The following is a 25,193-nucleotide window of genomic DNA, read 5'->3' on the forward strand; positions in this document are numbered from 1 at the left end:
CTTTCGTCACGACTGTATTCAGTGTGAAGAAATGCCCGATCTTTCGTCACGGCTGTATTCAGTGTGTAGAAATGCCCGATCTTTCGTCACGACTGTATTCAGTGTGAAGAAATGCCCGATCTTTCGTCACGGCTGTATTCAGTGTGAAGAAATGCCCGATCTTTCGTCACGGCTGTATTCAGTGTGTAGAAATGCCCGATCTTTCGTCACGGCTGTATTCAGTTTGTAGAAATGCCCGATCTTTCGTCACGGCTGTATTCAGTGTGTAGAAATGCCCGATCTTTCGTCACGGCTGTATTCAGTGTGAAGAAATGCCCGATCTTTCGTCACGACTGTATTCAGTGTGTAGAAATGCCCGATCTTTCGTCACGGCTGTATTCAGTGTGAAGAAATGCCCGATCTTTCGTCACGGCTGTATTCAGTGTGAAGAAATGCCGATCTTTCGTCACGGCTGTATTCAGTGTGTAGAAATGCCGATCTTTCGTCACGGCTGTATTCAGTGTGTAGAAATGCCCGATCTTTCGTCACGACTGTATTCAGTGTGTAGAAATGCCCGATCTTTCGTCACGGCTGTATTCAGTTTGTAGAAATGCCCGATCCTTCGTCACGGCTGTATTCAGTGTGTAGAAATGCCCGATCTTTCGTCACGGCTGTATTCAGTGTGAAGAAATGCCCGATCTTTCGTCACGGCTGTATTAAGTGTGAAGAAATGCACAATCTTTCGTCATGGCTGTATTCAGTTTGTAGAAATGCCCGATCTTTCGTCACGGCTGTATTCAGTGTGAAGAAATGCCCGATCTTTCGTCACGACTGTATTCAGTGTGAAGAAATGCCCGATCTTTCGTCACGGCTGTATTCAGTGTGTAGAAATGCCCGATCTTTCGTCACGACTGTATTCAGTGTGAAGAAATGCCCGATCTTTCGTCACGGCTGTATTCAGTGTGTAGAAATGCCCGATCTTTCGTCACGGCTGTTTCTCACAGTCGCCGCGTGAAAGTGGCGAGTTGTGGCGTCCACCAGCAGGGGGCAGGGCGCCTTCTCCTCATGTAGTTCCTTCACATGAGGATGTGGAAGGTGGATGGCTGTGAATTAAAATAATAGTCCTATATTTATTGTATTTATTTTTTTGGGACATCTGCAAGTAGCAGAAGTCATTTCAGAGGTTGGTGGGCGTGGAGCTGACGAGCAGCTTGTGCCAGCTCACCACCCGCTTCCTCATGTCCACCTTGTCCAGCCAGATGTAGGCTTCCCCGATGAGGGTCTTCTTCACAAATTTCCCTCCGTTGGACACCAGGAAAAGCTGTAGGAAAAGAGAAGCTGGATTTAACTGCCTCTAGGGCTATTTTGCTGTCGGCTCATTTTTTTTGTATTTTTTTTTTTTTTCATTTATTTATTTATTTCAGGCAATGACATAAAAAAGTACAAAGTTGACAACACATAATAATGTAAATTAATATAGTGCATGATTTGCCTGAAAGGGAGTGGGAAGAAGATAATCCATTCAGTGATTATTCACATGAGTTTCACTCTTACTTTGTTCATGAATTATAATACAGATGTTGTATCATAGTGGCATTACCACAGGTAACAATAATTATTACACTGTAACAATAAATTGTATCAACAATGTAGGAATAATGAATATACCAACAATGGTAATAGACAACATAGCAATAATGGTAATAGACAACATAGCAATAATGGTAATAGACAATATAGCAATAATGGTAATACACAACATAGCAACAATGGTAATAGACAACATAGCAATAATGGTAATAGACAACATAGCAACGATGGTAATAGACAACATAGCAATAATGGTAATAGACAACATAGCAATAATAGTAATAGACAACATAGCAATAATGGTAATAGACAACATAGCAATAATGGTAATAGACAACATAGCAATAATGGTAATAGACAACATAGCAATAATGGTAATAGACAATATAGCAATAATGGTAATACACAACATAGCAACAATGGTAATAGACAACATAGCAATAATGGTAATAGACAACATAGCAACAATGGTAATAGACAACATAGCAATAAAGGTAATAGACAACATAGCAATAATGGTAATAGACAACATAGCAATAATGGTAATAGACAACATAGCAATAATGGTAATAGACAACATAGCAATAATGGTAATAGACAACATAGCAATAATGGTAATAGACAACATAGCAATAATAGTAATAGACAACATAGCAATAATGGTAATAGACAACATAGCAATAATGGTAATAGACAACATGGCAACAATGGTAATAGACAACATAGCAATAATAGTAATAGACAACATAGCAATAATAGTAATAGACAACATAGCAATAATGGTAATAGACAGCATAGCAATAATGGTAATAGACAACATAGCAATAACTGTAATAGACAACATAGCAACAATAGTAATAGACAACATAGCAATAATGGTAATAGACAACATAGCAATAATAGTAATAGACAACATAGCAATAATGGTAATAGACAACATGGCAATAATGGTAATAGACAACATAGCAATAATGGTAATAGACAACATAGCAATAATGGTAATAGACAACATAGCAATAATGGTAATAGACAACATAGCAATAATGGTAATAGACAACATAGCAATAACTGTAATAGACAACATAGCAACAATGGTAATAGACAACATAGCAACAATGGTAATAGACAACATAGCAATAATGGTAATAGACAACATAGCAATAATGGTAATAGACAACATAGCAATAATGGCAATAGACAACATAGCAATAATAGTAATAGACAACATAACAATAAGGGTAATAGACAACATAGCAATAATGGTAATAGACAACATAGCAATAATGGTAATAGACAACATAGCAATAATAGTAATAGACAACATAACAATAAGGGTAATAGACAACATAGCAATAATGGTAATAGACAACATAGCAATAATGGTAATAGACAACATAGCAATAATGGTAATAGACAACATAGCAATAATAGTAATAGACAACATAACAATAATGGTAAGGAAACATTGAGCACATGTTAACACTTTGAGACAGAGTACAGCAGCAGGTCAAATTAAAGATCGTCATCTCTATATTTGAACCAGACCCCATGTTTGTATAATAGTTTAAATCAATGAATAGTTTGGCATTGCTGGTGTTGTAAGTCCAGTTTGTTCCATAGTTTTACTCCGCATACAGACACACAAAAACATTTACGAGTGGTTTGAGCTCTCGGCATTAAGAAATATCCAAAGCCTCTCAAGTTATGAGCCTGCACTCGTGTTATAAAAAAACGTTGTAGATTAGGCGGCAATAACTTGTTAAATGTTTTATATAAGATTATTAATGTATTATATTTAACAAGGTCATCACATTTGAGCAACTTTGATTGCATAAACAGATTATGATTATGTTTTAAATAACCAACGTTGTGAATGATCCGCACTGCTCTTTTCTGTAATATGATCAGAGGATGAATTGTGTTGTGGTAAGTATTCCCCCATACTTCAACACCGTATGTAAGGTATGGCAGTACCAAGGTGCAGTGTAGAGTACGGAGTGCATTTTCATTGAGGTATAGTTTTGCTTTGTTTATAATTGAGAGGCATTTGGAGATTTTTGTTTTAATGTGTCTGACATGAGGTTTCCATGATAGTTTACAATCAATTATTACTCCCAAAAATGTATTCTCATTTACAATTTCAATTTGGGTACCATCAATACTTATTTTCTGTTCAGACGTTATGTTGCCATTTCCAAACATCACTATATTAGTTGTATTTATATTCAAAGATAATTTATTCGTGTCCATCCATTTTTTTACTATGTTTAGTTCTGTGTTTACTGTATTTATGAGCTCATTATAGTCATCACTACTGTAGAATATATTTGTGTCATCTGCAAATAGTATACATTTCAGTACTTTGGATGTATTAAACATATCATGAATATATACATTAAACAGTTTTGGCCCCAACACGGACCCTTGGGGGACACCCCAAGCAATGCCAAGAGTATCAGAACATGAAACTATTATCCAACATGAATAATAGAAGATAGCCTATTGCTGCGGTCAAAGGTGAGGTTGCAAAAACATACCCTTTGTGTTGGACTTGATCGGGTTTTTAATCAAATGGGCTTTTAGTAGAACATTTCCGTATTTCCTGGACCATAGGGCGCACCGGATTATAAGGCACACTGCGGATGAGCGGGTCTAGTCAGGTCTTTTTTCATACATAAGGCGCATTAAAGGAGTCATATTATTGTATTTTTTTTTTCTAAATGTAAAATACTTCCTTGTGGTCTACATAACATGTAATGGTGGTTCTTTGCTCAAAATGTTGCATAGATGATGTTTTACACATCATTTTCAAGTCGCTTTCTGACAGTCGCTTCAGGATGCGCCGTTTTGTGGGTGGTCTTATTTACGTGCCTCCACTTTGACAGCGTCTTCTCCCCGTCATCTGTGTTGTAGTGGTGTAGAGTGCAAGGACGGGAGTGGAAGAAGTGTCAAAAGATGGAGCTAACTGTTTTAATGACATTCCCACTTTACTTTGAAAACCGTTCGACCGGAACTCTCTAATAACTAAAGTTCCTTGAGTGAATAATGTAAACTCACTACACCGGTATGTTTTAGTGCTTTCATGGCGAGTTTAATGACAGATATAAGTAAGAACTTTACACTACTTTATATTAGAAATGGCAACAGTGGAGGATGAATGTCCCATAACAAGGAAATAGAGAAAAAGAAGAAGATTATCGACTACGACCACGGATTACAAAGTCGGACGCGTGCACATTTTCAGTACTTATGCAGATCCCAAATACAGATCAGCAGGTACCAGAAGGTAAGAAAAGTTGCTTTTGCATAATATTGTGAAACAAAACGCCAGATAATGTTTTACCTTATACACACACCGTAATAATACTCGTACGGGAACCGGTACTTTTTATAGGCAGTATAGTACCGAATATGATTCATTAGTATCGCAGTACTATACTAGTACCGGTACACCGTACAACCCTATCGGACACCAAACAATTTGATTTGATTGTGGTTCTTGAGGTTCCAATTCAATTAAGAATCAATTCTCGATTTAATCCGATTCTCGTAATATACATTATGTGGTATACAAACTACAATAAAATCTTGTCAAAACAGGTTACAAACGCTCCTCTTGGCTGCTGACATATGGCTTATAATGGCAGTGTTGGCCTAAAAAAACCTCATTCCATTGTATTTTTGATTTTTTTTAATTTACAAAAATAATATTAATCAATCAAAGAAAAAAAATAGGGCAAATCCAACTCAATCCCATTTTTTATAATACTTAAGATAGAAATTTACAAAGCAATTGAGAAGATATATAAATACAATACTTATTAAATACAATACTTATACAAAGGAAAACCAAAAATTATTAAAAACAAAAGTATCAATAATACTAATAATGTCAGTAATCTATTTATTTACGTATATCTGCACCTTATTGCTTTTTTTATCCTGCACTACCATGAGCTAATGCAACGAAATTTCATTCTTATCTGTACTGTAAAGTTCAAATTTGAATGACAATAAAAATGAAGTCTAAGTTTAGTCTAAGTCTAAGTAATAATTTATTTTTTAATCTAAGAATAGATTAAAAAAACTAAACATTTTGTAATTTTTTTTTTTATTATTTAAATTGATTTTCAAAAATTATCAGACTGAATAAAAATCGCAATTTGGATGTGAATCAATTTTTTGGAGCATACATTAGAAGCTTGGGCCATATAAAAAAAATAAAATGGAATTGACTATTCACATAGACATAAAAGAAAATCAGATACATTTGACCTGCAGTGTGTTAATCAAACAATCACGATGTGAATAAAGTATGGAATTTCGTTTTTTGGGGGGGAGATTTCACTAATATATGGAATTGACATTCATGAATTACAGCCATGGTGTATAAATGGCTACTTTTGTGTGTACCCTTAACTTTATACAATGTTGTTGCTAATTTATGTATTATTCCCGGGTTCACAAACTTGCCACCAATAAATTTAGACATTGAGGGTCACGGTGGGCCCATAAAATTGTTCACATTAAATTAAACACAATTGCACAATCATTCAGTCAGCCATTTAGCGCGTTATGGACTCACTCTCATCAAGGCACGACAAAACGCACACAACGCCTTTGACCAGGCCAGGGGTTGGCAACCCAAAACGTTGAAAGAGCCATATTGGACCAAAAATGCAAAAAACAAATCTGTCTGGAGACGCAAAAAATTAAAAGCCGTATACAAGTCTTATAATGAAGACAACACATAACGTAAGGTATTAGCCTCCTATCAAAATGACTATGTGTCGCAGGTCTTCGTTGATCAAAAATGTTGAAATGTAATATTTATTCTACACATTTTTACAACATTAGAAACCATTAGTAAATCAGAGACTACTCAGAATGTGACATAACTCCTGTAAATCACTGGCTTTTAATGGTCAAAGGTGTGTACAACTTCTGTCCAAGTTAAAGGAAACGGCAGGCTGTCTTCTTTTAATACATTTTTTACAATCTTTGGCAAGCTAGGTAATGTTTGCTGTGGTCTGGAACAACATGGCACACAAACAACTTTCTGAAATGCAGCCAATATTACTTACAGATAATGTGTCATGAGTAGGGATGATGTTTGATAAGAAATTATCGAGTTCGAGCCCATTATCAAATCCTCTTATCGAACCGATTCCTTATCGATTCTCTTATCGAATCCAGATAGGTTGTTGTATAATGAAAAAAACACAATATTTGGTTTAACAAAAGCTCACTTTTATTTTATAAGAAAAAAAAATAAACATAAATATTGACTGTTACCCCCCTAAAAAAAATAAAATTAATGAATTTTGACTGTTGTTACCCAAAGTATATTAAGTGGGATTTTTCAGAAGAAAAAAAAATATATAGTAACACAAAAACAACCTGTCTCTGTGATCATTATAGGTGTATAAATAATAATATAGTGTTAAATAAAATCAGTCCCTTGGGCACAAAACTGAAAATAATACAACTCTCCAAAAGTGCACTTCTTCTGGTATTGGAACATACTAACTACACACACAGGCAGATAGCTAACAAACAATCCAAGACTTCTAATAAAGGTCCAAAGCAGATTAATCCATTTAGGCTCTTTATTGTTGTTGATCTTGCTTTGTCTTTTCCTATCTTTACTTTTGTCTTGCACTGGACGGTTATTTTTTATTTTTTTAAACTGAAATACACACAATGACAAATGTATAAGCTATGTGATTTAATTAACATACTGAAATTGAATACACAATATGTAAATATTAGCTTCACACAAATATACAGTACTATTATCAAACAAATACTTGAAACTATTTAGATGGTGGAAATACACGACTGGCAGCCATTTTAAGTCCTCAAAACATCCATTGAAACAGTGCACAAAAATCGTTTTTCAATAAACATCTTAGTATCAAATTTAACCACTTTCCACCTTAATATTGCGTTACATAAACAAGTTAAACAGTTTACTTACAGACTTATATTTTCCAAGGCTTGTAAGAGCTAACACAACTTGTCTACTTCTCAATTGTCTCATGAACTGAACTGACGTCGCCAAACCGGAAGTGCCCAAACTAATGACTCGTAGTATTTTCATATCGCCACAAGGTGTCAGTAAGAGTCTACAATCAAATGGGCATAACATTGCCGTCCCACAGGGCATTTCCTGTGGGAACGGATTCGTTCCCAGGGATTCGAATAAAGAACCAACTCTTTTTCTTTACTATAGTGGCCTCGATAACGGGAACCGGTTCTCAAAAAGGGATTTGAGTCCATTGAATCGGTTCTTTTCTTATCGAACAACCGGGAGAACCGGTTTCGAACATCATCCCTAGTCATGAGACATGCAAAACTAAATGATATACAAAGAGGATAAAATTAAAGGATATTAAATGAGCTCAAATATACCTACAAATGAGGCATAATGATGCAATGTGTACATACAGCTAGCCTAAATAGCATGTTAGCCCTAATTAGCTTGCAGTCATGCACTGCAACAAGTCAATAACCTCAACAAAGCGCACCTTTGTGCATTCACGCACAGCATAAAACTTTTGGTGGACAAAATGAGACCAAGAAGGAGTGGAAGATTTGACATGTAAACCAACGGTTGCGTCACACTATGGTGAGTTCAAGAACCACCGGAATTAGTAGGACAAAACGATGTTCACCATAACTGTCATCAGTGAAGCATACACACCAACATATTAAACAGTGGTAGTTCTCACAATTGGGAAGGTTTGTGTCATGTTTGTCCTCAAATTAAAAACATACTAAAACAAGACAATTATTTTCCCCCATCTTTTTCAATCATTTTTTAAAAATGCTGCAGGGAGCCACTAGGGCGGCACTAAAGAGCCACGAGTTGCTGACCCCCGGACTAGGTCAACAGTACAGAATCAAATTTGTCAAAATATTAAGAGGTTGCAGCTTATAATTAGATGCGCTTTATAGCCTGGTAATTACAGTAGGTCTAATTTCAGGGCCTCAAAACAAACAGTTTATCACCCAAAATAGGTCTTAAAAATAAGTGTTTAAAAAAAAAAAAATGTAGTTATTGACGTTGGTGGTCAGAGGTCATTCTAGTGCATGTTGTTTCGGTGGAGAAAACAAATATTATCCAAAATAAACCATAACTATGTGATTCGTGGCTGCGTACCTGTAGGGAGTGTCCGTGGGGTTGAGGGGGAATCGGAAGGTCTCGTTGAAAGAAGGCTCCCTGTCATGACGACACACTCTGGTTTTCTTCTTGATGATCCTCTTCTGAGTGGCCACGTTGACCACGTACAACTTCACGTACAGGTCTGGAGGGAGGGCATCAAAGTGGACGTCATGGGTGACCCGAGAGTGCAACCCGTAAAGAGCAGCTCACCCGCGTCCAGGCGCTCGCTCATGCGTGCACAAACACTCACATATCCACACACAAAAGCTGTGTCGGTTTCGCACCTGGCAGGTGGTCCGGGCTTTTGAACTTGTAAGTAATGTTTCGGCACTGCAGGATCTCCAGGACCAACTGGTCACCGTCCGTCTTCACCTCCTTCTTGAGTGCCACTTTGATCTCTCCCATCACTTGGGTTTTACCTGCAAGGACGACAAGACACTCTGTATATTGATATTATAACTAGATGAGTCAATTCCTGAAGGAATTGCGTGTGAATGCTCCAATGCTGAAGTTGAACTGAAATCCTGGAATTTTTTGGGGGGGAATTGTTGAAGTAGAGCACACAATTCCCAAACAGGCTGAATATATTTAAGTTGGAACAGTTCGAATCAGATGAAAAATGTGGGATTTGTGAAACTTTGAAGATTGTCCCATTGATTTTAATGGGAATTTCCCCCGAAATTGGGAATTTCGAGAAAAGCGGGAACTTTTGAAAATGGTAAAACAACTTGAATGTTCTGAATGAGTTGGGGTTGGTTGGTGTTGGAATTTAAAAAATCAGTAAAGAAATGTTAAAGTAGTAACTTGTTGAATTGAGAAATGGCATTACGGAATTCCTGGAATTTCAAGAAAACCGGGAATTTTTCCACTTTATTTTTGTCCTAATTAAGAGGAATGTTTTGATGGTGGAATGGTTGAAATGCGTTGAAAAACGTCGAAGGAGTAGTCATCAGAAAAAAGGGTGGAAATAGGGCTTTGGAAAACCAGGAATTTTGGAAAATCCTGGAATTTTTTGGAATTTGGAAAAAACGTAGAGTGAATTTCCAGGATGGTGAAATGTGTTGAACATGGAATGGTTTGAATCGGTTTAAAAATGTGGAAATGGTGGAAGTTTGAAAAATGGCCAATTCATTTTGAATGGGAAAAATGTCCCGGAAAACCTGGACTCCTGGGAAATCGGGAATTTTTTGGAATTTGTCAAGGGAAAGCCCACAATTCCCAAACAGGCTAAATATATTTAAGTTGGAACAGTTCGAATCAGATGAAAAATGTGGGATTTGTGAAACTTTGAAGATTGTCCCATTGATTTTAATGGGAATTTCGAGAAAAGCGGGAACTTTTGAAATGGTAAAACAACTTGAATGTTCTGAATGAGTTGGGGTTGGTTGGTGTTGGAATTTAAAAAATCAGTAAAGAATATTAAAGTAGTAACTTGTTGAATTGAGAAATGGCATTACGGAATTCCTGGAATTTCAAGAAAACCGGGAATTTTTCCACTTTCTTTTTGTCCTAATTAAGAGGAATGTTTTGATGGTGGAATGGTTGAAATGCGTTGAAAACGTCGAAGGAGTAGTCATCAGAAAAAAGTGTGGAAATAGGGCTTTGGAAAACCAGGAATTTTGGAAAATCCTGGAATTTTTTGGAATTTGGAAAGAACGTAGAGTGAATTTCCAGGATGGTGAAATGTGTTGAACATGGAATGGTTTGAATCGGTTTAAAAATGTGGAAATGGTGGAAGTTTGAAAAATGGCCAATTCATTTGGAATGGGAAAAATGTCCCGGAAAACCTGGACTCCTGAGAAATCGGGAATTTTTTGGAATTTGTCAAGGGAAAGCCCACAATTCCCAAACAGGCTAAATATATTTAAGTTGGAACAGTTCGAATCAGATGAAAAATGTGGGATTTGTGAAACTTTGAAGATTGTCCCATTGATTTTAATTGGAATTTCCCCCGAAATTGGGAATTTCGAGAAAAGCGGGAACTTTTGAAAATGGTAAAACAACTTGAATGTTCTGAATGAGTTGGGGTTGGTTGGTGTTGGAATTTAAAAAATCAGTAAAGAATTATTAAAGTAGTAACTTGTTGAATTGAGAAATGGCATTACGGAATTCCTGGAATTTCAAGAAAACCGGGAATGTTTCCACTTTATTTTTGTCCTAATTAAGAGGAATGTTTTGATGGTGGAATGGTTGAAATGCGTTGAAAAACGTCGAAGGAGTAGTCATCAGAAAAAAGGGTGGAAATAGGGCTTTGGAAAACCAGGAATTTTGGAAAATCCTGGAATTTTTTGGAATTTGGAAAAAACGTAGAGTGAATTTCCAGGATGGTGAAATGTGTTGAACATGGAATGGTTTGAATCGGTTTAAAAATGTGGAAATGGTGGAAGTTTGAAAAATGGCCAATTCATTTTGAATGGGAAAAATGTCCCGGAAAACCTGGACTCCTGGGAAATCGGGAATTTTTTGGAATTTGTCAAGGGAAAGCCCACAATTCCCAAACAGGCTGAATATATTTAAGTTGGAACAGTTCGAATCAGATGAAAAATGTGGGATTTGTGAAACTTTGAAGATTGTCCCATTGATTTTAATGGGAATTTCCCCCGAAATTGGGAATTTCGAGAAAAGCGGGAACTTTTGAAAATGGTAAAACAACTTGAATGTTCTGAATGAGTTGGGGTTGGTTGGTGTTGGAATTTTAAAAATCAGTAAAGAAATGTTAAAGTAGTAACTTGTTGAATTGAGAAATGGCATTACGGAATTCCTGGAATTTCAAGAAAACCGGGAATTTTTCCACTTTATTTTTGTCCTAATTAAGAGGAATGTTTTGATGGTGGAATGGTTGAAATGCGTTGAAAAACGTCGAAGAAGTAGTCATCAGAAAAAAGGGTGGAAATAGGGCTTTGGAAAACCAGGAATTTTGGAAAATCCTGGAATTTTTTGGAATTTGGAAAAAACGTAGAGTGAGTTTCCAGGATGGTGAAATGTGTTGAACATGGAATGGTTTGAATCGGTTTAAAAATGTGGAAATGGTGGAAGTTTGAAAAATGGCCAATTCATTTTGAATGGGAAAAATGTCCCGGAAAACCTGGACTCCTGGGAAATCGGGAATTTTTTGGAATTTGTCAAGGGAAAGCCCACAATTCCCAAAAAGGCTGAATATATTTAAGTTGGAACAGTTCGAATCAGATGAAAAATGTGGGATTTGTGAAACTTTGAAGATTGTCCCATTGATTTTAATGGGAATTTCCCCCGAAATTGGGAATTTCGAGAAAAGCGGGAACTTTTGAAAATGGTAAAACAACTTGAATGTTCTGAATGAGTTGGGGTTGGTTGGTGTTGGAATTTAGAAAATCAGTAAAGAAATGTTAAAGTAGTAACTTGTTGAATTGAGAAATGGCATTACGGAATTCCTGGAATTTCAAGAAAACCGGGAATTTTTCCACTTTATTTTTGTCCTAATTAAGAGGAATGTTTTGATAGTGGAATGGTTGAAATGCGTTGAAAACGTCGAAGGAGTAGTCATCAGAAAAAAGGGTGGAAATAGGGCTTTGGAAAACCAGGAATTTTGGAAAATCCTGGGAATTTTTTGGAATTTGGAAAAAACGTAGAGTGAATTTCCAGGATGGTGAAATGTGTTGAACATGGAATGGTTTGAATCGGTTTAAAAATGTGGAAATGGTGGAAGTTTGAAAAATGGCCAATTCATTTTGAATGGGAAAAATGTCCCGGAAAACCTGGACTCCTGGGAAATCGGGAATTTTTTGGAATTTGTCAAGGGAAAGCCCACAATTCCCAAACAGGCTAAATATGTTTAAGTTGGAACAGTTCGAATCAGATGAAAAATGTGGGAATTGTGGAACTGTGAAGAATGTCCCATTGATTTTAATGGGAATTTCCCCCGAAATTGGGAATTTCGAGAAAAGCGGGAACTTTTGAAAATGGTAAAACAACTTGAATGTTCTGAATGAGTTGGGGGTTGGTTGGTGTTGGAATTTAAAAAATCAGTAAAGAAATGTTAAAGTAGTAACTTGTTGAATTGAGAAATGGCATTACGGAATTCCTGGAATTTCAAGAAACCGGGAATTTTTCCACTTTATTTTTGTCCTAATTAAGAGGAATATTTTGATGGTGGAATGGTTGAAATGCGTTGAAAAACGTCGAAGGAGTAGTCATCAGAAAAAAGGGTGGAAATAGGGCTTTGGAAAACCAGGAATTTTGGAAAATCCTGGAATTTTTTGGAATTTGGAAAAAACGTAGAGTGAATTTCCAGGATGGTGAAATGTGTTGAACATGGAATGGTTTGAATCGGTTTAAAAATGTGGAAATGGTGGAAGTTTGAAAAATGGCCAATTCATTTTGAATGGGAAAAATGTCCCGGAAAACCTGGACTCCTGGGAAATCGGGAATTTTTTGGAATTTGTCAAGGGAAAGCCCACAATTCCCAAACAGGCTAAATATGTTTAAGTTGGAACAGTTCGATTCAGATGAAAAATGTGGGAATTGTGGAACTGTGAAGAATGCCCCATTGATTTCAATGGGAATTTCCTCCAAAATTGGGAATTTTGAGAAAAGCGGGAACTTTTGAAAATGGTAAAAAACTTGAATGTTCTGAATGAGTTGGGGTTGGTGTTGGGATTTTAAAAATCAGTAAAGAAATGTTAAAGTAGTAACTTGTTGAATTGAGAAATGCATTACGGAATTCCTGGAATTTTGGGAAAACTGGGTATTTTTCCACTTCACTTTTTGTCCTAATTAAGAGGAATGTTTTGATGGTGGAAACAGTTGAAAAACGTGGAAGGAGTAGTCGCCAGAAAAAAAGGGTGAAAATAGGGCTTTGGAAAACCAGGAAATTTGGAAAATCCTGGAATTTTTTAACTTGGAAAGAGAATAGTTAAATTTACAGGATTGTGAAATGTGTTGAACGTGGAATAGTTTGAATCGGTTGAAAAATGTGGAAATGGTGGAAGTTTGAAAAATGACATTCATTTGGAATGGGAAAAATGTCCCGGAAAACCTGGACTTCTGGGAAATCGGGAAATTTGTGGAATTTGTCAAGGGAAAGCCCACAATTCCCAAACAGGCTGAATATTTTTAAGTTGGAATAGTTTGAATCAGAGGGAAAATGTGGGATTTGTGGAACTTTGACGAATGTCCCATTGATTTCAATGGGAATTTCCCCCAAAATTAGGAATTTCTGGAAAAGCAGGAACTTTTGAAAATGGTAAAAAACGTCAATGTTCTGAATGAGTTGGGGTTGGTGTTGGAATTTTTAAAATCAGTCAAAAAATGTTAAAGTAGTAACATGTTGAATTGAGAAATGGCATTACGGAATTCCTGGAATTTCGGGAAAACCGGGAATTTTTACACTTCACTTTTTGTCGTAATTAAGAGGAATGTTTTGACGGTGGAACGGTTGAAATGCGTTGGAAAAACGTGGAAGGAGAAGTCGCCAGAAAAAAGGGTGGAAATAGGGCTTTGGAAAACCAGGAATTCTGGAAAATCCTGGAATTTTTTTTAACTTGGAAAAATATTAGTTTGAATATCCAGGATGGGGAAATGTGTTGAACATAGAATGATTTGAATCGGTTGAAAAATGTGGAAATGGTGGAAGTTTGAGAAATGGCAAATTCATTTTGAATGGAAAAAATGTCGCTGAAAACCTGGACTTCTGGGAAATCCGGAAATTTTTGGAAATTGTCAAGGGAAAGCCCACAATTCCCGAATAGGCTGAACAGTTTGAAATTGGAATGGTTTGAATCGGGTGAAAAATGTGGAAGGTAGAACGCGCCAAAATCTGTAGAAAAAGAAGAAGTTGAATAATAAATAGATTAATTTTGGTGCTGAAAACCATATGTGTGAATGCTCGCCGCAGATGTTTTCTTTGCTTTAGCCCGCTAACAGCTAACAGCACGCAGACGAAGCAGAGACAAGGCAATCACAAGGCCCCCAGCACATGCCGTCACGTATTGTGCATACTGGAGCTGCTTTGCATGATATGTGTGACCACTCCCTTTAGAAGCAGCCTCAGTAATGTTAACTATGGAACTCCTGAATATATAGAGGAGCGTGTGGGGCTGTACCTTAGAGCGTGGTGGGAGACTGTAACTGAGTATGCAGCCCCAAATGTTTCTCCTCATGAGCTAAATTGAACTCTGTCTCTGCCTGATTCCTTTCTTCTTGTCTTGTGTAATAGATAGTTCGGTGTTTGAACCTGACACTTTAATGGTACCCGGGGGTAAAATAGTTGTGCAGACATTTGTAATTCAGCGTCAAGACAGGATGAAGCAAGTAAACAGAAATCATATAAAACATAAAAACATTTTTAAAAATCCACAAACGATCACCAGTGTACAGGCACACAGTAGAACAATAAAATACAATACCTAATTAAAGCTGCAAGCAGCGATGGACGGGACCGACTTTGAGGGCTCATAAAATCCAAACCGGAGCAGTAATGAAAACTCTTTCATTAACTTTTAGTCAGAAGGGTTCAATCTCTCTCCTGTGCTAATTTGAAGCCGACACGACAAACGCGCTCAAAGGAGATAATGTTTGGAAAAAGGTGACTGTTTTTACACAACTTTTGTTTTGAAGGGGGAATTGCAAACTTCCTGTTGATTTTTGCTGGGGGTTGTCAGTGTATGAAATATAGGTCTAAGTGAGACCTACATAGAGGTTTTTGTTTCATGTCTCTATGACATTCCTACTGGGAGTTACAGGCAGTTGTGTCTGTGTTTTCTTCCTAGGGGGCGCTAGAGTGCAATTTTGAATTTTGGGGTTTGTTTTTTTTGATTGGATCGCAATTTTCGCCAGTCCTGATGTGTGTGTCCACGTTGGTGAGTTTTGAAGCATGTTAAGGGGGTCAAATTACAGCTCAAAGAGGCGGCGGTATAATAATAAAACGCTAGAAATACAATAGGGTCCTCGGTCCCAAAGGGACTCATTCCCTAATAAACCGATAAAATCATTGTGATTAAAAGCCTACTGAAATGATTTTTTTTTATTTAAACGGGGATAGCAGATCCATTCTATGTGTCATACTTGATCATTTTGCGATATTGCCATATTTTTGCTGACGATAAAGTTCGCAACTTTTGGTCTCTGATTAAAAAAAAGCCTTGCCCCTACCGGAAGTAGCATGACGTAGTCAGTTGTACACCTCCTCATATTTTCCTATTGTTTTCAACGCAGCTCGAGCGATTCGGACCGAGAAAGCGACGATTACCCCATTAATTTGAGCGAGGATGAAAGATTTGTAGTTGAGGAACGTTAGAGTGACGGACTACAATGCAGTGAAAGACGTATCTTTTTTCGCTCTGACCGTAACTTAGGTACAAGCTGGCTCTTGGGATTCCACACTCTCTCCTTTTTCTATTGTGGATCACGGATTTGTATTTTAAACCATCTCGGATACTATATCCTCTTGAAAATGAGAGTCGAGAACGCGAAATGGACATTCACAGTGACTTTTATCACCACGACAATACATCGGCGAAGCTCTTTAGCTACTGAGCTAATGTGATAGCATCTGGCTCAAATGCAGATAGAAACAAAAGAAATAAATCCCTGACTGGAAGGATAGACAGAAGATCAACAATACTATTAAACCATGGACATGTAACTACACGGTTAACAATTCTCAGCCTGGCAAAGCTTAACAATGTTGTTGCTAACGACGCCATTGAAGCTAACTTAGCAACCGGACCTCACAGAGAGCTATGCTAAAAACATTAGCGCTCCACCTACGCCAGCCAGCCCTCATCTGCTCATCAACACCCGTGCTCACCTGCGTTCCAGCGATCGACGGCGCGACGAAGGACTTCACCCGATCACAGATGCGGTTGGCGGCTAGCATCGGCTAGCGCGTCTGCTATCCTAGTAAGTCCTCCTTGTTGTGTTGTTACAGCCAGCCGCTAATACACCAATCCCACCTACAACTTTCTTCTTTGCAATCTCCATTGTTCATTAAACAAATTGCAAAAGATTCACCAATGCAGATGTCCAGAATACTGTGGAATTATGAAATGAAAACAGAGCTTTTTGTATTGGCCTCAATGGGGGAGCCATACCTCTGTTCTACTGGCTACGTCACGCGCATACGTCATATCCAAAGGAGTTTTCAACCGGAAGTTTAGCGGCAAATTTAAAATGTCACTTTATAAGTTAACCCGGCTGTATTGGCATGTGTTGCAATGTTAAGATTTCATCATTGATATATAAACTATCAGACTGCGTGGTCGGTAGTAGTGGCTTTCAGTAGGCCTTTAAATTGCTATGGCATAATAAATACATTTTTTTTTAAAAACACCATGTGATAGCCTTATTTAAGCTTTTGATGGCAGCAGGTACAAAAGTATTCTTATAACGTTCAGTCCTACAAAGAGGAACAATGAACTGCCGACCAGAGCGAAGGAGCTGGAATAATAAAACTCGCCTTGCGAAAAGTAGGAGCTCCATTGCTACGGATGTGCATTACAATAACTAAAAGCATTTTTCACTTAAAGGCCTACTGAAAGCCACTACTACCGACCACGCAGTCTGATAGTTTATATATCAATGATGAAATCTTAACATTATAACACATGCCAATACGGCCGGGTTAACTTATAAAGTGACATTTTAAATTTGCCGCTAAACTTCCGGTTCGAAACGCCTCTGATGATGTCGTATGCGCGTGACGTAGCCCGGCGAACACGGGTATGCCTTCCACATTGAAGCCAATACGAAAAAGCTCTGTTTTCATTTCATAATTCCACAGTATTCTGGACATCTGTGTTCGTGAATCTGTTGCAATCATGTTCATTGCATTATGGAGAAAGAAGCTGAGCAGGCAAAGAAGAAAGTTGTCGGTGTGAAATGGACGTATTTTTCGAACGTAGTCAGCAACAACAGTACACAGCCGGCGCTTCTTTGTTTACATTCCCGGAAGATGCAGTCAAGATGGAAGAACTCGGATAACAGAGACTCTAACCAGGAGGACTTTTGACTTGGATACACAGACGCCTGTAGAGAACTGGGACAACACAGACTCTTACCAGGATTACTTTGATTTGGATGACAAAGACGCAGACGTGCTACTGTGAGTATGCAGCTTTGGCTTCTAAACATTTGATCGCTTGACCGTATGTGCGCAACTTTTTTTTGCGTATGTACGTAACTTTTTTAAAATATATAAGCGTTATGAACCTTGGGTTAGGTGAACGGTCTTTTGGGCTGAGTGATTGTGTGTGTTGATCAGGTGTTTGAATTGTATTGGCGTGTTCTATGGAGCTAGGAGCTAGCAGAGGAGCTAGGAGCTAGCGTAACAAACACGCAGGTGTTTTTATGCAGGATTAATTTGTGGCATATTAAATATAAGCCTGGTTGTGTTGTGGCTAATAGAGTATATATATGTCTTGTGTTTATTTACTGTTGTAGTCATTCCCAGCTGAATATCAGGTCACCCCCGGCTCTCACAGCATCGTCCCTATCTGAATAGCTTCAACTCCCCACTAGTCCTTCACTTGCACTTTACTCATCCACAAATGTTTCATCCTCGCTCAAATTAATGGGGAAATTGTCGCTTTCTCGGTCCGAATCTCTCTCACTTCATGCGGCCATCATTGTAAACAATAGGGAACTTTGCGTATATGTTCAACTGACTACGTCACGCTACTTCCGGTAGGGGCAAGCCTTTTTTTTATCAGATACCAAAAGTTGCAATCTTTATCGTCGTTGTTCTATACTAAATCCTTTCAGCAAAAATATGGCAATATCGCGAAATGATCAAGTATGACACATAGAATAGATCTGCTATCCCCGTTTAAATTTAAAAAATTCATTTCAGTAGGCCTTTAAGATCTAAAAAAATCAGGCATAAAAAGATTCACTCAAACAAACACCGCAAAACGTCGAAAAACACACCTTAATTGTGTCATAAATAGTCCTGATGGCATTACAGGCTGTCCCAAAATTGGTATCGGGTCACCTAATGTCAGAGTGAAATACTGTCATCTATTTTATTGATCGTCACGCAGGCACGGAGTTTCAACAAGTTAAAAAAGTTCTGAAAACCCTGCAACTTTTGATTTATCAAGCGAGATTTGTTTTATGTGTTGGTCGTCATCCAAGAATATATCCATTACTTTTTGGTGAGGAGCCACACATTTACTTTTTAAAATTAACAGTCTTTCAGCTGTCAGTTCCTAAGACTTGTGTACGAACCGAATGTATTTGTTGGCTTTTACTAAAGCATAAAGTGCTACAATCCAAGTATTAACAATGCTACGGAATTAAAGTTGAAACAATGTCCTCCAAAATAAATGTTTTACATACAGTCCTGGTCAAAAGTTGTAAAGAACATCATGTCATTTCTACAACTCTTATTTTTTTGTGATAGAGTGATTGGAGCACATACTTGTTGGTCACAAAAAACATTCATGAAGTTTGCTTCTTTTATGAATTTATTATGGGTCTACTGAAAATGTGAGCAAATCTGCTGGGTCAAAAGTATACATACAACAATGTTAATATTTGCTTACATGTCCCTTGGCAAGTTTCACTGCAATAAGGCGCCTTTTGGTAACCATCCACAAGCTTCTGGCAAGATTCTGGTTGAATTTTTGACAACTCCTCTTGACAAAATTGGTGCAATTCAGCTAAATGTGTTGGTTTTCTGATATTGACTTGTTTCTTCAGCATTGTCCAGGACCTTGGGAAGGCCATTCTAAAACCTTCATTCTAGCCTGACTTAGCCATTCCTTTACCACTTTTGAGGTGTGTTTGGGGTCATTGTCCTGTTGGAACACCCAACTGCGCCCAAGACCCAACCTCCAGGCTGATGATTTCAATGGGAATTTCCCCAAAATTTGGGAATTTCGGGAAAAGCGGAAACTTCTGAAAATGGTAAAAAACTTGAATGTTCTGAATGAGTTGGGGTTGGAATTTTTTTTAATTAGTCAAGAAATGTTAAAGTAGTAACATGTTGAATTGAGAAATGGCATTACGGAATTTCGGGAAAACCGGGAATTTTTCCAGTTCACTTTTTGTCCTAATTAAGAGGAATGTTTTGACGGTGGAACGGTTGAAATGCGTTGGAAAAACGTGGAAGGAGAAGTCGCCAGAAAAAAGGGTGGAAATAGGGCTTTGGAAAACCAGGAATTCTGGAAAATCCTGGAATTTTTTTTAACTTGGAAAGAGAATAGTTTGAATTTCCAGGATTGTGAAATGTGTTGAACGTGGAATGGTTTGAATCGGTTGAAAAATGTGGAAATGGTGGAAGTTTGAAAAATGACAAATCCATTTGGAATAGGAAAAATGTCCCGGAAAACCTGGACTTCTGGGAAATCTGGAAATTTTTGAAATTTGGAAAGATAATAGTTTATAAATGTTTAAATGGTGGAAGTTTGAAAAATGGCCAATTAATTTGGAATGGGAAAAATGTCCCGGAAAACCTGGACTTCTGGGAAATCTGGAAATTGTTGGAATTTGGAAAGATAATAGTTTATAAATGTTTAAATGGTGGAAGTTTGAAAAATGGCCAATTCATTTGGAATGGGAAAAATGTCCCGGAAAACCTGGACTTCTGGGAAATTGAGACATTTTTGGAATTTGTCAAGGGAAAGCCCTCAATTCCCAAACAGGCTGAATATTTTTAAGTTGGAACAGTTCGAATCAGATGAAAAATGTGGGATTTGTGGAACTTTGAAGAATGTCCCATTGATTTCAATGGGAATTTACCCCAAATTTGGGAATTTCGAGAAAAGCGGGAACTGTTGAAAATGGTAAAAAACTTGAATGTTCTGAATGAGTTGGGGTTGGTGTTGGAATTTTAAAAATCAGTCAAGTAATTAAAGTTAGTTAAAGTAGTAACATAATGAATTGAGAAATGGCATTACAGAATTCCTGAAATTTCAGGAAAACCGGGAATTTTCCCACTTTATTTTTGTCCTAATTATGAGGAATTTTTTGATGGTGGAACGGTTGAAATGCGTTGAAAAACGTGGAAGGAGTAGTCATCAGAAAAAAAGGTGGAAATAGGGCTTTGGAAAACCAGGAATTCTGGAAAATCCTGGAATTTTTTTGAACTTGGAAAAAAAGTAGAGTGAATTTCCAGGATGGTGAAATGTGTTGAACATGGAATGGTTTGAATTGGTTGAAAAATGTGGAAATGGTGGAAGTTTGAAAAATGGCCAATTTATTTTGAATGGGAAAAATGTTTAGAGAAAATTCTAAACCACATTTGATTAAAAAAAAAAAAAAAAAAAAACTGCTAAACAATGCACTTACTGAAATCATACATGTAAAAAAACCTCACATTTAACATGCTTATACAACATTATCCACTGAAGGCCTGCCTCGGGCCCATTTGCGGGTTCAGGTGTGACTTTACTACGACGACGAGATAAAACAGCCCGTTGGCGGATTGTTGTTAGTACTGTTGACGCCTGGGGGGGTCATGTGGTTCACAGCTGTAGTCTGCGCTCACTTTGGACTCTGTTACATATTGAAACGAGAGATCGGGGAAGGGCTGCAGCACCGTGACACCTGAGATGCAGAGTAGTTATGGCCGACAACACTGTGATACTGTCGCATCCTGAGTCACGTCCTCAGCTACTCTATGCTCGGACGGTGTCTTTACGTGGAGTGGCCAGCAGGTGGTGACGTAGAACAGAGTAGAATCAGCCTGCCTTCCGCCCGGGTGCAGCTGGGATAGGCTCCCCAGAAAATGGATGGATAACAGTGCTGTCACTCACCTTCATTCTCGGGAGTCCCCAGGTGGTTTTGGTCAGTTCCATTGGGAATAGTAGTTCCACTGTGACAAACAGGACATTTTACTCACGATACGTTTGAGCACACACACACACACAAAAAATCATATCTAAGCGATTTCTTACATCCGTGGCACTTGAAAAATGGCGCTGTCCACTCCGGTCCCTCCTCCTTCACTCGCGTCCAGCCCTCCATAGGCGTCCCCCACCAGGCTGGGGGCTGACAGGACCACGGACCCTGAGACATCACCGAGCCTGTGTCCTGGTCCTGAGGACAAGACAAAGGCTATCTGGCATCTATTTTATTTCTATCCATCCAAAGCTTTTACTGTATGTAGATTTGTAACCATTTTAGTTGGTTGTGGTTTATTGTTACTATTAAGTGTTTGGACGTTCTGTATAAATGTCCACAACATTGGGTACATCCCCACAATTTACAAACCCCGTTTCCATATGAGTTGGGAAATTGTGTTAGATGTAAATATGAACGGAATATAATGATTTGCAAATCCTTTTCAAGCCATATTCAGTTAAATGCACTACAAAGACAAGATATTTGATGTTCAAACTCATAAACTTTTTTTTTTTTTTTCAAATAATTAACTTAGAATTTCATGGCTGCAACACGTGCCAAAGTAGTTGGGAAAGGACATGTTCACCACTGTGTTACATGGCCTTTCCTTTTAACAACACTCAGTAAACGTTTGGGAACTGAGGAGACACATTTTTTAAGTTTCTCAGGTGGAATTCTTTCCCATTCTTGCTTGATGTACAGCTTAAGTTGTTCAACAGTCCGGGGGTCTCTGTTGTGGTATTTTAGGCTTTATTATGCACCACACATTTTCAATGGGAGACAGGTCTGGACTACAGGCAGGCCAGTCTAGTACCCGCACTCTTTTACTATGAAGCCACGATGATGTAACACATGGCTTGGCATTGTCTTGCTGAAATAAGCAGGGGCGTCCATGGTAACGTTGCTTGGATGGCAACATATGTTGCTCCAAAACCTGTATGTACCTTTCAGCATTAATGGTGCCTTCACAGATGTGTAAGTTACCCATGTCTTGGGCACTAATACACCCCCATACCATCACACATGCTGGCTTTTCAACTTTGCGCCTATAACAATCCGGATGGTTCTTTTCCTCTTTGGTCCGGAGGACACGACGTCCACAGTTTCCAAAAACAATTTCAAATGTGGACTCGTCAGACCACAGAACACTTTTCCACTTTGTATCAGTCCATCTTAGATGAGCTCAGGCCCAGCGAAGCCGACGGCGTTTCTGGGTGTTGTTGATAAACGGTTTTCGCCTTGCATAGGAGAGTTTTAACTTGCACTTACAGATGTAGCGACCAACTTTACATACTGACAGTGGGTTTCTGAAGAGTTCCTGAGCCCATGTGATGATATCCTTTACACACTGATGTCGCTTGTTGATGCAGTACAGCCTGAGGGATGGAAGGTCACGGGCTTAGCTGCTTACGTGGAGTGATTTCTCCAGATTCTCTGAACCCTTTGATGATATTACGGAGCGTAGATGGTGAAATCCCTAAATTCCTTGCAATAGCTGCTTGAGAAAATTTTTTCTTAAACTGTTCAACAATTTGCTTACGTATTTGTTGACAAAGTGGTGACCCTCGCCCCATCCTTGTTTGTGAATGACTAAGCATTTCATAGATTTTACTTTTATACCCAATCATGGCACCCACCTGTTTCCAATTTGCCTGTTCACCTGTGGGATGTTCCAAATAAGTGTTTGATGAGCATTCCTCAACTTTATCACTATTTATTGCCACCTTTCCCAACTTCTTTGTCACGTGTTGCTGGCATCAAATTCTAAAGCTAATGATTATTTGCAACCAAAAAAAAAAGTTTATCAGTTTGAACATCAACATGATTTGCAAATCATTGTATTCCGTTTATATTTACATCTAACACAATATCCCAACTCATATGGAAACGGGGATTGTATTATGGTAAGAGTCCTTCAAATAACTATAACATATAGAACATGCTATACGTTTACCAAACAATCTGTCACTCCTAATCGCTAAATCCCATGAAATCTTATACGTCTAGTCTCTTACGTGAATGAGCTAAATAATATTATTTGATATTTTACGGTAATGTGTTAATAATTTCACACATAAGTCGCTCCTGAGTATAAGTCGCACCCCCGGCAAAACTATGAAAAAAAACTGTGACTTATAGTCCGAAAAATACGGTAAGCGTTACATACCTTTTACATACCAAAAAAACGTTGAAAAACACTGCCCTAGACAACGACACATTATTACAATTATTGATTTGCAAAAAATATTTTTTGGACCAATTAGGTGAAGTTGCATAATTTCCCACGGCACACCACACAAAACACTACTATAGACCATGGTACACATGCACCTAGGCCGAGGGTCGGCAACCCGCGGCTCTAGATGCGGCTCTTTAGCGCCGCCCTAGTGGCTCTCTGGAGCTTTTTCCAAAATGTATGAAAAATGGAAAAAGATGAGGGGGAAAAAAAAAAGTTTTGTTTTAGTATGGTTTCTGTAGGAGGACAAACATGACACAAACCTCCCTAATTGTTATAAATCACACTGTTTATATTAAAGATGCTTCACTGATTCGAGCATTTGGCGAGCGCCATTTTGTCCTACTAATTTTGGCGGTCCTTGAACTCACCTTAGTTTGTTTACATGTATAACTTTCTCCGACTTCCTATGACGTGTTTTATGCCACTTCTTTTTCTGTCTCATTTTGTCCACCAAACTTTTAACGTTGTGCATGAAGGCACAAAGGTGAGTTTTGTTGATGTTATTGACTTGTGTGGAGTGCTAATCAGACATATTTGGTCACTGCATGACTCCAAGCTAATCGATGCTAACATGCTATTTAGGCTAGCGATATGTACATATTGCATCATTATGCCTCATTTGTAGCTATATTTGAGCTCATTTAGTTTCCTTTAAGTCCTCTTAATTCAATTTATATCCCATGACACACTATCTGTATGTAATATGGCTTTTAATTTTTTGCGGCTCCAGACAAATTTGTTTTTGTATTTTTGGTCCAATATGGCTCTTTCAACATTTTGGGTTGCCGACCCCTGACCTAGGCTGACCATATTGTGAAATCCCAAAAAGAGGACACATATATGCGTGCCAAGGCCGGGACTAGGTGAACATTTGCCAATGATACTCGAACTTGCTTTATAAATAATATTTTTATTTAAATAAAGCATTTTTTCTCCTCTGTTGACAGCAGTGTTGGCGCTAGGAATTTTCAAAATGGGGTCCCAGGGACCCCATCAAGTCATAAAAATGGGGTCCCACAATACATTTTTGGGGTCCCACTTTTTTGTAAGCGTTTTGAAAACAAATGACAAATGTATGCATTATCCTGTTATATCTCACATTCTATATTGTGTTTTGGAAAAAGGTTGTCATAAACGTTACTTAATTCATTAAAAAAGATAATACAAAAGAAATCAAATGTGTATACATATGTAAATGTATTCAGTTATAAACATTCATTCACTTTCTTCTTTCCTTCATGGATCTAAACTTTACAGCTGCTGCTAGTTTTTTCTATGTTTTTATTTAATAAGTTGTAGGTGTATTTATTTCAGTATAAAAGTGTAAAAAGTGTTTTGCTTGGGTCATAAAATGATGATAATGGTGTGCCAGGGCAAACATACATTTTACATTTA

At 37.9% G+C, this 25,193-nt stretch overlaps 1 protein-coding gene across 1 annotated transcript in view; it reads right to left on the minus strand.

Annotated features, from left to right (window-relative positions):
• Positions 1–463: 463 nt before the first annotated feature.
• pclob (piccolo presynaptic cytomatrix protein b) overlaps positions 464–25,193 on the minus strand; it is a 191,556-nt gene continuing 166,826 nt past the window's right edge. The window contains 6 exon segments of the mRNA XM_062035174.1: positions 464–1,300; positions 8,735–8,751; positions 8,754–8,879; positions 9,022–9,156; positions 21,472–21,530; positions 21,613–21,754. Of these exon segments, the coding sequence (XP_061891158.1) occupies positions 1,157–1,300; positions 8,735–8,751; positions 8,754–8,879; positions 9,022–9,156; positions 21,472–21,530; positions 21,613–21,754 (623 nt within the window). The 3' untranslated portion in view covers positions 464–1,156.

The sequence above is a fragment of the Entelurus aequoreus genome, linkage group LG24 (assembly GCF_033978785.1).
Source record: "Entelurus aequoreus isolate RoL-2023_Sb linkage group LG24, RoL_Eaeq_v1.1, whole genome shotgun sequence".
NCBI classification, from domain to species: Eukaryota; Metazoa; Chordata; class Actinopteri; order Syngnathiformes; family Syngnathidae; genus Entelurus; species Entelurus aequoreus.